Here is an 18215-nt window from a genome sequence, read left to right as displayed (position 1 = left end):
TATTCATGCACCTACAGCGCCCGTTGAGGGCATTTTTATAGGGGAAATACAATATCAAAGCATACATCGTCCTGCAGGTGACAACTTGCAAAAAAAAAAAAACAAAAAAAAACAAAAAAAAAACAATAAAAACAACGCATTCCAAAATTGAACAATCATGTAAGCAAGAAAGAAGTAAAAAATGGCATATTGTAACATTAAGCAATCGTATACAAAAAAACATTAGAAAACGCACAGCAGCATAGCACATAAAAAAAAAATAAAGGTTAATTCAACAAAAGGCGCGACAGAGCATTTTCAAATGAAGATTGCGGGGCTAAGACAACTTCTTCTGGCAATTTATTCCAGTCATGCACTGTTTTAGAAAAAAAAAAAGTTTTAAAGACATTTATACGGCACTGGTATTCTTGAACCTTTAAAGAATGATCTAAACGGGAGGATATATAGCTGGGAGCTTTTATGTATGAATCTTTAGACAAACCTGTTGCGCCTATAAAAATATTGTAAAATAGCTTAAGTCTATGGTATTCGCGTCTGTCTTGCAATAGAGGCCACCCCAAATTTTTGCGCATCTGAGAGGAGCTTTTAGTTGAAATCATAATTGGTTTCGCACATCTCGCGAACAAATCTCACCGACACGAGATCTTCACCATGAGCCAAGAATAGATTTCGCCTTAATAATTGATTCACAGGAAGGCGAAGGCGCAGTAACTGTCACACTTGTTTCTGCGGACACCTGAAGTCGTTTTGGGGTATACCATCGATCCACACGCCGTCGACCGGTTTTCGTGTAATGGGTCTAGTAAAGCTTTCCCTTTAATAGCATCTTGCTGCGCGCCATGGTTACCTGCATAGGCGCATCGCGCAATTTCTTAATTATAATTGGTTCACAGGAAGGGAAAGGCGCAGTATCTGTCACACTTGCTATGTGGACACCTGAACCGCGCCGTAAGGGAAGGGATGAAGGTGGGAGCGAAAGTGGAAAGAGAGAAAGAGTAGCCGTAGTGGAGGGCTACGGAGTAATTTCGACCAGCTGGGGATCTTTAACGTGCGCTGACATCGCACAGCACACGGACGCCACTTCATTTCGCCTTCATCGAAACGCAGCCGCCGTGGTCGGGTTCGAACCCGGGAACTCCGGAGAGTAGTGCGCAATTTCTTAGCCCGTCAGACAACGCCAGGATGGGGAGCGAGCCGGACCCTTCTACTGCCTCGGCCGATGAAGCGCGCCGTGTCGGGCGGGCTGATTTGGAAGGGGAGAAAAGACGCCTTAAACGTGAACACGTTGCCTAATGTATTATGTTTATCCTAGAGCGTAACCAAATCGAAGCTAAGAGCAAAAAAAAAAAAAAAAAAGAAACGCCGACCAACAGCTAAACCGAAGTAAACCGGGCTTCCGCACATCTAACTTGGTTGAACTTCAGTTGAAACGCTGATATTTTTTTTTCTTCCACCAGTTGTTACATTTTATCCACTAGTTATTCTTCGACTTCTTATACCTAAATCAGCGCCCCAAATGGGCCTTGTCAATAATGTTAAAAAAATTCAAGTGAATCAGGCGCAGTCTTCGTAGGCGAGGGGCTTAATTCTGAAGCCCACCACGGTTGACCGTTTTCCCGGAACGAACGAACCGCTGAAGTTAACCTGCCAATCAGGGATACAATGCGGCCCATAGTTTTACGTCCAGTGTAAAGTTTCGCTTTGTACTACTTTTGTTTGACCTCCTGTGAATGGTCGTTGCTCCTGGTGACTTAGCCTGTGAAGGCTGGAGTCACGCTGATCGTGTCGGAAACACATGCTGTCTATTTCACTGCATAAATGCGTCCCATGCTCACGTCGCACAAGCGGAAACACGCGAACTCTGACGAATAACGAAGTATACGACGGAGGTAAATATACGACAATACCTCTGCAGCTCCTGACGAGTTTTTTCAACGCTATATACATCCACCGGGAGGGAGGAATTGTGCTGCGGTTGACCAAAGCCGATGCGGCGGCAGTATGTGGTAGGTGCCGCTACCAGAACTGTTGAGCTTGTGATCAGTCGTTTCCTTCCTCACTTCCTGTTACTTCAAGCGAAAACAAAACTAGACATTACAAAAAAAAAATCTAGAAGGCTCTTTGGACCACTAAAGTGCGATGAGGCGAAAGCCATTATAGCGCGGTGGATCGTAGCCTTCCACTACGGCACCTCTATATCCCTCTCTTCTTTCACTCCCACCTGCCCCCCTTCCTTTACGGCGAGGTACATGTGTCGGCGGAGAATTGTGACAGATACTGCGCCTTTCCTATCCTGTAAATCAATTTAAAACGCCACTGATGCCTGCTGTACCAACGCCTCCCAGACATCTGGGTCTGTGGTGCGGCGTTCGAGGAAGCGGCAAATGAAAAGCGCCGCACGGAGGTCTGGATCGGACGTCCGGTGGGGTCAGCTTCGTATATGCATGAATCGAACACAACCATCATTTCATTGAAGGCATCAAAGTTCACCGGCGTTCTATAATTCGTCTACAGGAAAGCAAAGGCGCAGTATCTATCACTCGCGGAATCCCGCTATCATCCTCACGGTAGACAAGGGGAATTATGAAGAGTGTTTCACGATCCGGGGCGTGGCGCAATTGGTAAAGCGCTGGGCTGGGGATCCAAAGAATGGAGGTGGAGACAAGGTTTATTAATTTTTTTTAACTCTCATTATCGAAAGTGTGACACCTCAGCTGACAACCTTCTGTCGACAAGAATGAGGTATTAAAGGCTTTCGCCTTAAAATGAGGAACACTTAAGCTCTGCCTTTAAGGGCATAATGACACGAACATGCCTTCGTGGCCTATAGGGGTAACGTGCCTGACTCGGCACACAAGAGCACTGAAAGGTTGATTGTTATTCCACCTTCCCACCTCAAACGAGCAACCCCAGTTCCTCCCAAATTTCTGATGTCACGTGGTCTCGTTCAGTCGCACATACCTTCGAGGAATCAGTGCTCGGCCGTGTCTGCTGTCAGCTACCACCTGTCAGCGCTATCGCCGTGTTTTATCGCTCGCCACGCCGAAGCCCGCTTTCAGTGTAACGGAACTTTTAACGCTATCGCATCAATGCAGCCCTGATCGACGCTCATGGATTGCAATCCATTGCGGAAGTGCATTTCGTGATTGTCCGGCGCATGCATCGTTGGCTATCATGCTCGCACGTGCATCAAGCTAGCGGAGCTCGTATTCGAGAGAACATTTGTAAAAGTGACGGGCTAATCAGGTATACCTCTACTCTTGTATTAGTAATCTGCTATTGATCAGTGGCGTCCTCTTGGTCAGTCTGATAGGCTAGAACTAGCGCGCTGGCCGTTGCCTTTCAGAAAATAGGTCTTCTGAATCTAGAGCGGAAGGTTCGAACGGCTTTTCTAAAGCTTTTAATCTATTAATTACCTGCGTATTCCATTCTTTTTGTTTGCTTGACTTGCGGCTCTCGTGCGCCGAGTAGTTTGGAAGTATTTTGCACACCAAGATTTTAAAAATGTTGGAACTGGAAGCCGAGATTATACACCGATTGCAATATGCCGCCTTTTTTTCTTTTTACTGTTTCCAGATGCGCATCTATGTAGATGGGTTGTACAGCAAGACGGGCATTATGCACGCTATAGAGTGTAATTTAGCCGTTTAATTAAATAAAATTAGAAACCAACTTTTTATTTCTGAGTTTAAGAATGTTACACTGCTAGATGCCTAGCACCACGCGGTTATATAAGTGCTGAACCGTAACGACGATGAAGCGGCTGTTGGCGCGGAAGGAGTGCTCGGTATAGGCCTGGCTCGATAATCAAAAACCTCAGTCTTGCGTCCGCCTGAATGTCCCTGCGTATCTACATAATCCTACGTCCCACTGTCCTTGGGCACTGGGGGAGATGGAGGAGCTCGTCCCACGCCACCTGCCACCTCGTCGGCCTAACCATACCGACAGTGTAATGGCATGGCAGCATTATGAATATGCCAGAATAATCATTTTAAAAATTGGTGCTTAATTTTGTTCTGCTCCGTTAAATCACCACTAAAATCCACTAAACACAACTCGATTTTCTGCAATTCCGCCTGATGTAAAAAAGAAGTTGCCTAATGAGGAACAAACGACAACAATAGAAAACACCCTAACATTAGTCTCCGTCAAGACTAAGAGCAAGAAAGTGTGAATAGAGGGAGTGCGATTCGAAAGAACACGGGGCACAAAGCTGAAACTCACTGACCACGTGGCATGCAAAGGTATCGTTAACTGCTCGATACAGTTCTTCTGGCTACATCACCTAATTAAGCTTCGAAGGTTTTTTTCAGCAACATGGACGAGTAGATTGTTAGCCATGCTTATGGTTACACCCCAACAATTGCTGCAACAGTTTCTATAAATGAACAGCGTCGTCCTGCGGCCTACTGCGCTTCTGAAATCCCTGTAAGTCACAGATACATCGCGCCACCAGTATAGAAAGAAAGAAAGAAGTTCAGCTTTTTATGATGTCGCCTTTAATTGTGAGGAGCTGTGGAATATTGTAAGGTAAATTTATTAACATATTGATAAAAATGTACTGACCCTTCCATGAGTCTGAAAGTCTTAATTACTTTAAAACTTGGCCCTGCACTTTCACCGAGTAGTAAGATGCTATGGTAAACCACCTGGGGTCATTTTTATAATAGAAAACAGGAAAACTCCCCGTGTACCGAGGGAGGATAGATCTGCAGGTAAACTAATTGTCACTGCTCCTTGAAAGAATGTGCTTATCTGGAATTTTCGAGCGTGACTCTGGTTAAGCTTCGATACTCGAGACTTTTCGCCTCGTCGGTGATGAGCCCCGTGCAAGTGGGTTTACGTTTCTTCCTGCCACTCGAGTTAGAAATATTGGCGATTTTCACGACGTACATGCCACACTGTGGCGGTACCGCGCACTAATCTAGGATCGGCGGAACAACGTTTACTCATTTGTGATCACTTCACCAGCAGAGACGGACGTTACTGTCCCAGTTTTCCTATAAATATATATCTAGGACAACTGCTACAGCTAACATTCGCCCGCTAACTAGATAAAAGAGTCGCTAAATGTCATTGCATAACTTTTCAGCTACTTGCAATACCGGAAGAAAGCATGGGAGCCACATATTTTAACGCGATAGAGTTAAAGTCACCATTCACCGAAAATTGAAAATTCAGCGTCGTAGTTCGGCGTCGGCGGCCATCCGTCGGCGTTGGCTTTTCGAGCGAAAAATCGCGAACATGGAATAGGGAAGCAACAGCTGGCAGCTGACATGGCTGAGCACTGGACGTGGGGTCTCCCGCCATTATACGCCTGGCAGGAGCTGCCGACTCGAGGCTCACCTTTGATAGGGGAGGATGACGTCAGAATAAGCCTTCACCTCACCCCTAGACACTGCAGGCACGTTCATATGGCTTGGTTAAAGCGGGGCTTTATTATGTGGGGTGGTATAGCATACGCGGTCGCGTTATACCTTTCAGTGTCCCCGATATTTTTTTCCGCCGCATGTTATAGAACGGTTTCACGATCATGACGGTGTAGTTCTCACCAGGTACATTGTGCCTGTACTTCTATAGAAAGAAAAAAAAAAAAAAAGCGGTTTGCGTGAACTAGAAGCGCATACGTAAATTTATGGAGCATATTGTTCAGCCAAGCGCGAACAGTGTCGCGCACGGCTGTTACTGCAGTAGTAGTCCTTATTACATCACGTGTGTATGATGGTAATGTGTTTTATCTACTTTAAAAAAAAGGAGAGGGGGGAGGGGTGTGATATGGACGATTTAACTGCAATTAAGCATCAATCTTTGTTGTAGTCAAGTTCCCTCGCTGTTGCTGGAATTGGCCACTAAAAGGAGGTGAAGGCAAGCATCAAATGAAATGGAACGAAAAGAATTGTGTCGTGTGGGGGCCTTAAATCACATCTACCGCTTACAAAATAGAGCGCGGAAAACGCGACTTCATTGTTCCTGCTTTCCATCTGTGCTCATGTTCAGAAACGTAAAAAGCAGCACGTTGTTAAATAAGTTAACGACCGTGAATGAACGCAAAGGACGCTTTCAATCATCGGTTGAAGCTCTATAGCGACAGTGACTGGAAAACCTCTCTAGCTTGCTTACAGTGCAAGCGTAAAACAAGTCGCTTGCATCCGCTGCGTTGTGCTTGCACATAATGATAAAGACAGAAAATTGCGTTTCTAGCTTCGTCATTCACTTGTTCGTTTTGATTGATTTTTTGTCTTTCGTTTATTGGGGTCTTGATACCCTAGGCCTATAGACAACGAGAGCCTGGCTCACACCAGATCACCACCATTGACAAGCAAGCGCAAGCAATCAAGAAATTTCAAAACAAGCGTAGTAGGGTGCCTGCAGGAGGAGTCCTCCATTATGTAATGCCACCATGATGTATTACTGGAGGCTTCCCCTCTAGGTAGCGAAAACCGCAAGTGCAGCCTCCAGAGACGGCGCCATTGCGTTTTAACCGAGAAAGCCCTCTCCTCCCCCGACCATGGCATTTTCCCTCACCGAAGCGCTGGCCCCTTTCTTGATCTCAGACTCACAACACTCTTCGTAAGTGAGTCGCGTTCGTGATTTCGCAGTGCTTGACAGCCAAGGAAGCAAAGTGCGCTGGCCAATCTCCAGCCAATCTTACATGCCGACAGTTTTGTGAATTGAGTCCCAAGCCGCCATCCCCGCTTTCGGCCGTACCAGCCAAATGAGCCGATGAGGAGTTACATTGCGCTATACTGTCAGCCGAAGGGACGCTTGCGGATTCTGGGAAAAAAATGGCTCCTCTCGTTTCTCTCCTAGACTCCTCAAATGGGGAGAAAAAAAAATTACAAGAATGCACTTAACGAAGTCTGCTTACGTACGGAAACGCGAAAGCAATGCAAGTTCTGTTATCAGATCGTTCTGTGTGTTGTCGCTTTTCCGACGTCAACGAAATTACTTTTGCATTGCTTAATTATTTTAGCTACTTTACTTGTTTCATCAGTATTTATTTCTTTTTATCTTCATTTTTGTTTCTTTTGTTTTCTTTTTAGTATTGTTTCTTTCATTTTAGCCCGTTTGTATCTTCTTTCATTTACTGACGCTGTTCGTTTCTTCCTCGGCGCCCTCCGGCGTCCTTTAATTGGCAAGAAAGGAGAATTGTGGACTGGTACAAAGGAACTTGGCGCAGAGCAGTGATTTGAGCGCTCGGCTGGGGAACGAAAGGATAGCAGTTCGAGTCCTGGCGTGAACACAATTCACTCACTTCGCTGATGTTTCCTTACGAGATGACGTGGTGGCAACCCGCGTGCTCGCGCACTCTTGAGGCAAGAAATGTTTTCGCACTAGAAATGCAGTTTACCGGTCATGTCCAATGCGTATAGCTGATGCAAGTGGCAATTGTACTAGCGCACTGCTCGGAGACTGAAACGGGTCAAGCCTGCTTAGTAACACAGCCAGGTACTTGCGCTTCATTACATAGCAGCTTTCCTGCTGCGTGTGGAGACGCGCCAGCAACGCACCGCGCGGGCGAAAACGAGGAAACGGCTCTCTGAGTGCATCCGAGCTTGCGTTCTCATTACGCGTCGTTCGCCCGAAGTGTGTGCCACGTATATGCGTCGTGGCGCGTAGGCTCCTTGCCGGCGAGGCGATGATCGCAGCCGGCCCGCTGCATACGCAATCAGGACGCGGGCACGCGCGGCAACAGCCGAGGGAGGCCAGCGAGGACGCGGCTTTCAAGGACGGGGGAGCCTGAAAATAGCTCTTATCCACCGCTCATTGATTCCGAGGTCTGCGAGAGCTGCGAGTGCGTTGCTCTTGCGAAGGCTGCGGGTGGTCGGTGCCCGATGCGCTCGAAAAGGTTTCCTAAGGAGACTGGGCCGGCCTGGGGCCCAACACACATTCTAGATTTCTTTTTCTCGCAGTCAAATGGAACTACGAACAACAGTCCCTCTCGTACGCAGTCGCAGTCAAATGGAACTACGAACAACAGTCCCTCTCGTACGTAGCCGTAGCTTCTTGAGGCTTTAGGCTCAAGTCAGTACGGTTTTGAGAGACTAGTCGCAAGGGAGCCCGAAAGTAAGCGCGGATTCCTAGACTTCACAGCGTTGTTCATCGTACGGCTAATATCAGGTTCTGAACTCGGATTCTCTGCTGCATGTTACGTGTAGTTCATAGTGTTCTTAGACGGTAATTATCACTCGCACACCGGCAGCATCAACTTAGAACTCCATTTTAGACAGTACGGTAAAACTCCTACTTCGTACTGTCCATAGGGTCTTTGTTTTCTTTCATCGCACCGACATGTTGCCATATGCTTCTTGCCTTTTTTTTTTTTTTCTGCCGTGATTTCCTCAACAACTTCAAAATAAAAATTAACGACTGACTAATACCTGGAAAATGACGAAATATTGTAGAATTTAGAAATCCACATGTCATATACAAATCAAAATTAACGTTTCTGATTTTTTGTTTTCGTATACGAAGAGCAGTACACAATATGCATTTTTATAAAAGAGTTATGCGACCAGACAGACACAAAACTTCGAGAAAAACGTTCATTCTGAACTGTGCAAATAATAAAAATTAGGAATTACCATTTTTCTCACAGCACTCAGTGTGCATGTTTATAATGAAATATTAGAAGCAGTTAAATTCGAAGACCATTCAATATTATAAGATGTCAGTAATGCGCGTGTGTACTGAGATATGCACATCTAAATTTTCCATTTCCGAGAACGAGTCTACGGCACTCGGCTTGAATCTCGTCCCTGATGTGACCCAACTGTTGCGTATGGGGCTTCGCCTGAGAAGAATGCGAAGTCACAGAATAACAGCTTGCGGGGCGAGTTGGTGCATGATACCTAGAACAGCATCGCAACGAGGTGTGCTAGTGTGATGGGCTTGAGTGTAGAGGTGGAAGTTGTGCTTGGGTGTGAAAGAGGAAGTTCAGGTTCCGTTGTTTGTATTACGGTTGGTAGTGAGCGCTGGTGTTGTGTTTCTCTCTTGTGTTGCCATCGTTTCGCCGCTGTTCTGGGTACGTGGAGTCACAGACGACGATAACTTTTTCACTGTTCACCAGCGGTATGGAATGGCTACGCTTGACTTCACGCGAAGTCACGCTCGCCCCAAGGTTTTTCAGTTTCGCCCGTCAAGAACGAGAAGTTATCACCGTCAAATGTAGCTACCCTAACGCCTGTGCCGGAATACCCGGGTGCGATCCCGACCTCGGCGGCTGTGTTTCGATGGAGACGAAACGAAAAGGTGCCCGTGTGCTGTGCGATGTCAGCGCACGTTAAAGATCCCCAGGTGGTCGAAATTACTCCGTAGCCCTCCACTACGGCTCCTATTTCTCTCTTTTCACTTTCCCTCCCACATCCCTCGCTTCCCTTACGGCGCGGTTCAGGTGTCCACAGAAACAAGTGTGACAGATACTGCGCCTTTCCCTTCCTGTGAACCAATTATTATTATTATTATTCCCGTCAGACGAAGAGCTATGTACTATATAATCTTTGTATATTCTGTCGAGTGCCATATTATTGGATGCGTAATTAGACGGCAGCGGATGAAATTTTAGACGTGCATTCCTGAGTAGACCGGCGCGTTGATAAAACTGTACTAAGTAGAATAAGTATCGAATGCCACGGCATTTAAGTTTTCATTTTAAACATGCATGCTAGCTACTGCGATTAAAATTCTTTTTCTTGAATTTTAGTTAATTACTGAGTTCATGATGAAACGTTTTGCCACAGCTCGTGTTCACCTGACCGCATAACTCATTTTAAAAAAACGGGCTTTGTGTACCGCTCCTGCTTTTTAAAAAAGAATAGTAAAAATTGATTTCGAGCACGATAAACAGTGGAGAAAAGGCAGAAGCAAGATGTAAAGAGAGAGTCAAGAAATAGACGAAAAAAAATTATTTCATTACGTCTCGTCTTCTGTTCGGTATGCGTTTAATCAATCTCGCACCGCATGCGATTTCATGTTTAAGGAATTTGCAATATTTCCTGCCTGCGTTACCTTATGCAGAAGCTCATCCTCGTCGTTGGAATGCAAAGACCTTTGAGGAGAGCTCACCAAGGTGACTGCGTTGGGACTTTCACGCAAGAGTTATTTTTCCTCGGATGGAGGGGAAGAGTGACAGAGGTGATACATTCTTAGAATAAAAGGTAGCGCAAAAAGGGCGAGCACGAAGGAAGGGACACAAACACGAACGCTACCAGTCCTGAAAAAGTCTACCTTGACGCCATAATTCAGCTCTAAGAATCTTGCACTCTTCTTGCGTGGCCCCAGGAAGGCTTGACTGGTCCGAAGAGTGCGATAACTTCATCCGGGATCCATCCTTTCCCGGGGCCACGCAAGAAGACTGTGCAACATTCTTAGAGCTGCATTATGGCGTCAAGGTAGACAGAGGTGCTCCACCATGGCAATGAATCGATCAGAGAACTGCAGCAGAGTCAGAGGCAAGCATTTATTACCTTTTACTCTTTTATAATTTCCTACCAGGTTGAAATGTAAAACAGGAAAAACAGAGAAAGGAAGTTGTTTGTTTTTGTTTTTTTTTTTTTAGTAAGAGTTTCAAACACGCGGCACGTGAGCCGAGACCCCGGAGCTATGCGGTGCGGCCCGCCGCCTCAGAAAATTTCAGCCTTTGTAACGAAATCAGCTTCATGTATCAACTTCACCACCACAGTAATTTCCCGACTAACATCAACTAAAAGGCCTGACCCTTAGACGGCATGCGATATTTGCAGAAATGATAAGAGACACAGAGTCCCCTATTCTGCCGTAAGTTCAGATGGACGTCAGTTGCCATAAACAGGAGGCGGCTAACAACGCAGCTTCTCTTTCATCTTCAAGTATGCGTTTTTTAAGGTGAAAACCTTCAATGACTCATACTCGCGGCCACGACCCTGTCCGTCCGGCCACCAGAAGTGTCATACTTCTTTGCGAGATTCCGCCGGATACCGCGAGATTGTGACGTCATCGGCCATGAAGCTCGGGATTGTGAAATGCACATCACAATTCTCCTTGTTTATCATGAGGAATATAGTTAAATCATCATCATCATCATCATCATCATCATCATTATCATCATCAGCCTGATTATACCCACTGCAGGGCGAAGGCCTCTCCCATATTTCTCCAGTTAAACCGGTTCTGTGCTAGCTGCATCCACTTGACCCCTGCGAACTTCTTAACCTCATCCGCCCACCTAACTTTCTGCCGCCCCCTGCTTTTCCTTCCCTTGGAATCCAGTTTGTTACCCTAAGCGACCATCGGTTATCCTCTCTTCGCACTACATGTCCTGCCCATGCCCATTTCTTCTTCTTAATTTCCGCTAATTTCCACAGTTAAATAAAAATAAACAAATCGTGTCTCCACCGGGAATCGAACCTTCATCTCTCGGGTCTCCAGCCGAGCGTTTTGACCAACTGCGCCACGCCCGAGATCGTGGAACATGCATCATGATTCTGCTTGTCTACCATGAGGATGATAGCAGCGGAATTGAGCGAGTGAGACACTGGGCCTCTTCTTTCCTGTAAACCAATCATACAACGCCGTTGAACCTTGATGCGTTCAGCGGAAGGCTGATTGTGTTCGACAAGGGGCGCGCGATGTACTGGCACGACTGGTCATGACGCCACCAGACGATTCACGCATATACGAAGCTGGTTTCGCCGGGCGTCCTATTCAGGCGTCCGCGCGGCGCCTTTAATTTGGCGCTTCCTCGAATGCAGCACCACACAGCAAACAGAAGCAGACCCAGTACAGGCATCAGCGGTGTTTCAAATTGGTTTACAGATAGGAAAAAAATTAGAGTGTCTCTTAAATGTCTCTTAAGATCGAGGAGACTGGCGAAAGCCTACCCCTCCTCTCCTATCATCTGTTTCCCCTCGTTTGCCTCTTATTTCCGTTAGTTGCAGTGCTACATATCATTATAATTGGTTTACAGGAAAGGAAAGGCGCTGTATCTGTCACGCTTTCTCCGGCAAATGGGACTTTTGACGGGACAATATCGTTCCTGTCGCGTGGCGTTCCTTGGCTCACGTTCAAGTGTAGGTCTGCAGATGGCAAGAACGCCAGACAAGAACACATCTTGAGGAACCACGCGGAATTTGACAGATCTCGCGCACAAATCTCGTGCAGAACTCTCGCTCGCGGGATTTCGTTTCATGAGCCTAGAAAGGCTTGCGCCTTAAAAGGCGTAGTATCTATCACACTTGTTCCGCGGACACCTGAACCGCGCCGCAAAGGAAGGGAGGAAGGTGGGAATGAAAGAAGAGAGGGAGGTAGAGGTGCCGTAGTGGAGGGCTGCGATCCACTGCGCTGTAATGGTTTTCACCTCATCACACTTAATAACCCAAAGTGCCCTCTAGATTTTTTTTTTTTTTTTAAGGATAAGCGATTGTGATAGTCAGGTGCACTCGAGTCCTCGCGCTCAGTTGGCGAGTGCCTCACCATTGAGCCGCCGTGGTATGGTAGAGAAAGAAAATAAATAGTGCTTCCTTTCGTAACACTTAGTGTTAAAACAACTAAGAAACACCGAGCAAATATTAGCCAAAATGAGCGATAACAGTGCGATGGGTTTGTGCTTTCACAACCAGGACATAATACTAGTTATAACAGTGTTTAAACAGCCTATTTAAATAGCTACAAGTGCTCATAACCATCTTAATGAAAACTGTGAGCACTCTGGGATAAAATAACTGTGGGTGGTTTGAGTATTTGGCACGGCATTATATTTATTAAGTAATTTAGGGGTTTAACGTTCCGAAGCAACATCGGCCTTGGAGGACGCTGTAATGGAGGACCCCGTATCAATTCGACCACCTGGGGATCTTTAACTTACACTGACATTGCACAGAACACGGACACCCTTTGCGTTTCGCACGCGGGTATAACACCGAGGTACTTTGGCTCAGTAGCAAAATGCCTAGTTACTGTGCTGGTCATAAGGGCATATATTGTTCGCAGACTTGAAAGTGTATTGGCCTTTTTGCAGATCTGATTAGAGGCGTTTACTTTGGCTTTGCCCGGAGTGCACTAATTATCTCGTAAGATATGTTCGTAGAGTCCAGTTGTTATGACTTCCTGTTGGCTGTTGGCACCTGTAAGAAAAAAAAAAAAAGAACGATTCAGTCGGAAAGCACCGAAATTAAGCATTTGTACTGATGGGCTGAACGGCACGTTTGCTGCTTATCTCTATACAGCACATTTTTGTGCTCGCTTGTAGAAAGTCATCTGTATGCACAATGCTATACCAACAGTGCCTGCAGGAAATACGCACTGAAGCCATTTTGGTGTCTTATCGCTTTTTATTTATTTCCCCACCCTTCCCACCCGCTTTTTTGCACGGTTCAGTGGCTATGGGACTCAGCTACTGATCCTAAAGTCTAATCCCTCCTGCGCTGGGGAGATTTCGATAGATAAGAAACGCAAAAGTATTTGCGCGCTGTGCGATAGGTGAGCGCATGTTAAAGAACCCCACGTAGTCTAAATTATTCCGGACCCCTCCCCTACGGCATTCCGCACAGTCACGTGTGTCGTTTCTGGGCGTTGAACTCCACGTGGCATAACACCCGCCTTTTACCGGGATCTTTTTTGCTCATTCTCTTTCTTCTGCCCGCCGCGGGGGTGCAATGGTAAAGCGCTCGACTACTGTGCCCAAGGATACGGGATCGAATCCCGTGGTCGCTTTTCGATGGAGGCGAAAAGCAAGGCTCCCGTATGCTGTGCGATGTCAGTGCACGTTAAAGAGCCCTAGGCATTCGAAATTTCCGGAGCCTTCCACTTTAATAGCCTGTGTCACTTTGGGACGTCAGATCCCATAAACCAAACCAAACCAAATCCTTCTTTTCTGCTCAAAATCATGATGGATATCTAGAAACACATCAAAATTTTTAATGCTTTCAGACGTAGGAAAGTTTCAGAATTGATGTTCATTTTGTGCGGAGGAATGAGGGGTCGGGATAACCCTCAGTGGTTTTGCAAGTGCTCCTGTTACAAAGCCCCAGCCTCCAATCTGATATATCCTACATGCACAGTGTCCCCGTTGCGGTCCCGGAGGCCGAGGGGTGTGCTACAGCGCGGACGTGTGCTGCACGAGCAGCGCGTGCGTCATCAACGACCCTCTCCTGGCGCTGCCGTGCCGAGCCGAGAGCCTGCACAGCCACGCCTGCCAGGTCCCCGGAAAACGCTGCGGGGCCGCCGCACAGGGACGCTGCGCAATGCGGGGATTCTGCTGCGGAGCAGGTATATACCTCAACACGTCCCACCCTCGCTGCGCCAGCAGAGGGATTTCAACGACGCTTTGCTCCCACCCAGCCCGCTATACTTAGAAACCAAGAACGGTCATCTTGACGCAACATGTAGCCCTTTCGTTTTTGGAATTTCTAAGCCCACCGGGAGGGTGGTCGAAGCATTGCCGAGCGTCGTCGCGGTTGTCGCTTGCCGTCACGAAGGTACGCTAACCATGAGTCAGGTCTCTCTCGCTCTCGTACTTTTGCTGCTGGAGAGGTTTAGTGTAAGGAGAGCGAGCGGCCTTATTAGCGAGCGCAGCCAGGTCCCTGCCGACCGCCCTGCCCTTATCGTAGTGTGCAATGAAATTTTGACAAAAACTGTGCACAGCGTATTACGGACTGGCTTAAATTAATATATCAGGGGACCTATATTTAATTGTTACTAATTGTTTTAGAAGTATTAATTAATACGCCGGTGCGATCTGTACGCGCGAGCTGCCAGCAAAGCGTACATTTTGTACTTGATAAAGCTGATCAAGAGGGACCTAATCAATTTATCCATTTTGGTTTTAAGGCGCGAGATTATAAAGCGAAGTTGAAGGCCGTCAACTGTGAAGTCGAGAGCAGTTTTTGAGTTTTCTGAATGCACATTGGGGTTCGAAACATCTAGCGTCGGAAATGCGCTTTGGTAAGCCTGTTTAGTTGGCCATAAGCTTTTAATGCGCAGGTTATTCCATCTAGTATAGTTGGTTTCTCAAAACTAGAAACATCTGATTGTCTACTACGGTCTGCAGAGAGCACGACCAAGGAAATTTATTATATTCATGATAACAATTAGTAACACCGCCTTTCTCCCTCAACCCAAACCTTCAGCTGTTTTCTTATCCTAAAACCGAATCGAAAATGTTAGCTGCGCTGCAACTGTCGTCGCTGGATAGTGCCGCCGCAGATGGTCAGTCGGAGAGGGGGCAAGGGAATCTGACTTTAAGCTGTGAAGGTGTATGTCGAGCTTTGTTTTGTCCACCTTGACCCTAAATAGAACGATGATGGCCACGGCGCACGTCTTACCTTGCTTGCATACGTCCACTGAAGGTCTGATCTACCTCGAAAAGAGCGGTATGCAGACGAGAAACCAAGGCCAGCAACTGAGGGTCACACACGATTTGCGTTCGACAGAAACGCGGCACGTAGACTCGAAAAGAAAGGAAAAGGGAAAGAAGAGTTTATCGCTGGCATTCGAAACAAAGGTTGAGTCCTTGTACAGCTATCTCATGCAAGATTTAAGGCCCAAAAGCTGTACATGGGCCATGAGGGGACGCTGCAGTGGAGGATTCCAGATCAATGCCGACCATGTGGGTCATTTAACATACACTGACGCCGCAAAGCACACTGTGGTGCTTTCCGTTTCACTGCCATCGAAATGTGACCGCAGCGGCCAAGATTCGGTCCCACGTTTTGGGGCTCATTAATCGAATGTAATAGCCGTTATAAGCCATTGTGACTCGCATAGATCAGAGCAACATTTTAAAGGGAGTCCTTTTGCAGCACCTATGTTCGCCAGAAAGTGGGTTTATTTCACTCCATCATCACATATACTTCAAGGCGCGCGAAGGTGTCAGGATGCTCTATTCGAGGAATTGAAAGTAAAATTCCATCGCAGAGGCCTTTTTATTTATTTTTGGACGTGTGAGTGCACGTGCGTGCGTGCGTTTTCCTGGGCTCGTCGTGAGAAAACAAGGTAAAAGACGCAGGCCCACATAATTGGCCTATGATCGCCTGCTCTGTCCTTGATCTGCTGAGCCTACCCCAGAGGCTTCCGGCAAACTACTTATGCTGAGAAAAAGCGAAAAGCCATCATGACAAATAAACTGCGCCCCCAGCTAAGTTTCCTTTGATGAACCCTTTCGAGTACGAATGATAGGAAATGTGCTCAGCTTGCTTTGCAATCACGCCTGGTTCACAAAATCAGAGCAGCAAATGTTGTAAACGCGTCATCTCGCTCAATAAAGTGTTTTTGCTCTCTGTTTTTTATGATTGCAGGATAACTTTTCCCGAGACGAATGTTAAGGAGCCTTAAGCTTTTTTTTTTTTCTAGTCGCACATTTTGTGCCCGGAAATATTTGTGAAAAATCGTCGTTTTTAGCGTGCGATTCTACAAACTTCTTTCGAACATCTACGAGGGTTGTATAAGACTAAAATGATCTATACTACTCATTTAAAATTTACAACACAAAGGCAACACAACACAACACAATGGCAGGTGCCCAACATGCACATTATTATTATTTTTTTATGTGGTTTCCTCCCATTTCAATTCATATGAGCCTCTGGCGACAAGCTTGCGCATCCCTTCGAAGAGGGCGTTTCGGTCGGTTGTGAAGCCATTTTTTGTGCCACTACCCGCACGTCTCTGTAACGCGCCGTCGCCGTGGATAAATTCGATGGAAAAAAAAAAAAAAAAAAAAAACAGAGTGTGGAATTGTACCGAAAGTGGAAAATGCAGATCAGGAAGGAAGATTTCTTTGATAACTCAAGAGGCAGTGCCCTACTTTTTGAAGCTAGATCAGGGTGCCTTAGAACACGCAGCTACAAAAAGAAGTTTAACAATGGAGATGACGCATGTGCTGTATGTGGAAACTCCAGTGAAACAATTGACCATATTATACTCGAATGCAATGGTATCCATCCGGAAGTTGATGCAGGCGCAATCACTGTTACTGAAGCTCTGGGGTTTAGAGATAACAGTGGCCGGGTGAATAAACTGGCGGTGGAAACTAGCAAAAGACGGCTGGAAGATTGGTGGCTTAAAAGCAGAGAGGTGACATAATGTTAGTAATGTAGGAGCAAAATTTAATGAATAGAATGATGGTTTAGTTAACCATTCTAAATCAATAATTAAGATATAGGGAGAAAAATGAGCATGATAGCTACTGCTACCACCCCGTTTCAAAGGGGACGCTCCTATATTCCATCCATCCATCCATCCATCCATCCATCCATCCATCCATCCATCCATCCATCCATCCATGCCCGCTCACTTTTATCTCGATCGCATTACTTTCAAGTGTCACTGAGTAAACATGCCCGCTCCATCACCGATGAGGAACAGCAAACAGTGATCCAATGTCTGGTCGAAAGATGTGAAGGGACTGAAATCCATCATAGACTTATATCGCACTGGAACAACACATTCCTGCTGTCCGGATCTCGCTCCCTCCGATTTTCATATATTTCGGCCGTTCAAGGATGCTTCGCGAGGTGCACCTACAGACCCGCGGAAAGTGATGTAAACATGGCTTCGCCACCAAACAAACGAAGGAATACGCAATCTAGTGGCCGAATAACGAAGTGCATAGAAAATAGGTGGTGCACAACTAGTCTGATTAACTACTCATTAACTTGTTGAACGAAAAGTGTAGGCGATTTTTATTCGTCCCTCTATAATTAAAAAAAAAAGTTGGTCGATGACGGCAATATTCGGTAATGCGAAATTTGCGCACAGCCTTCCAAGTTATATGATGTTTAAGACGGAACTCAGCCTCGGACGCCCTTTTAGGTTCATAGTGAAAATCTCTTGTCCGCGAGATTCCGCGAGATTTTTTTGCAAAATGTGTTGGCGAGATTCCGCGATATGTGACCGCCAGATGTCGCAATAGGTTCTGACGTCGCCGTAATTTCCCCCTTCGGGCAGTTATAGGCTTAATTCCTATAAAAAGTCCCGTAGGTTCACGTGTAACCCCTTGTCAAAACTTTGGCTTGGCTTGCGAATTGAGGCTAACTCTCAACCCCTGTTCAGTGCTCTTTCATACTTTGCAGCCGTCTTCTTTTTTCCGTTCTACCAAGGATCCTCACACGTGTCGAGGAGAGCAGTCCTGAGAGTCCGATGTCGCCGACGACGAAGCCAAAGAAAAGAAAGCAATGAAATGAGGACATGTACACGAACGCGTAAGATAAGGGAAAAAGAAAATAGAAAAATAGGTAGAG

General features: G+C 46.3%; 1 protein-coding gene across 1 annotated transcript in view; it reads left to right on the top strand.

Moving 5' to 3' along the window:
• LOC146206457 (oxytocin-neurophysin 1-like) overlaps window positions 1–18215 on the top strand; it is a 32968-nt gene that overhangs the window by 2044 nt on the left and 12709 nt on the right. The window contains exon 2 of the mRNA XM_084587032.1: window positions 14037–14244. Coding sequence (XP_084443158.1) covers window positions 14037–14244 — 208 coding nt within the window. The remainder of the gene's footprint in view (window positions 1–14036; window positions 14245–18215) is intronic.

The sequence above is a fragment of the Amblyomma maculatum genome, chromosome 1, assembly GCF_055883805.1.
Source record: "Amblyomma maculatum isolate TAMU_Amacu chromosome 1, ASM5588380v1, whole genome shotgun sequence".
Lineage (NCBI taxonomy): Eukaryota > Metazoa > Arthropoda > Arachnida > Ixodida > Ixodidae > Amblyomma > Amblyomma maculatum.
Note: the sequence above shows the minus strand (reverse complement) of the source record. Positions and strands in the feature narration are given on the sequence as shown.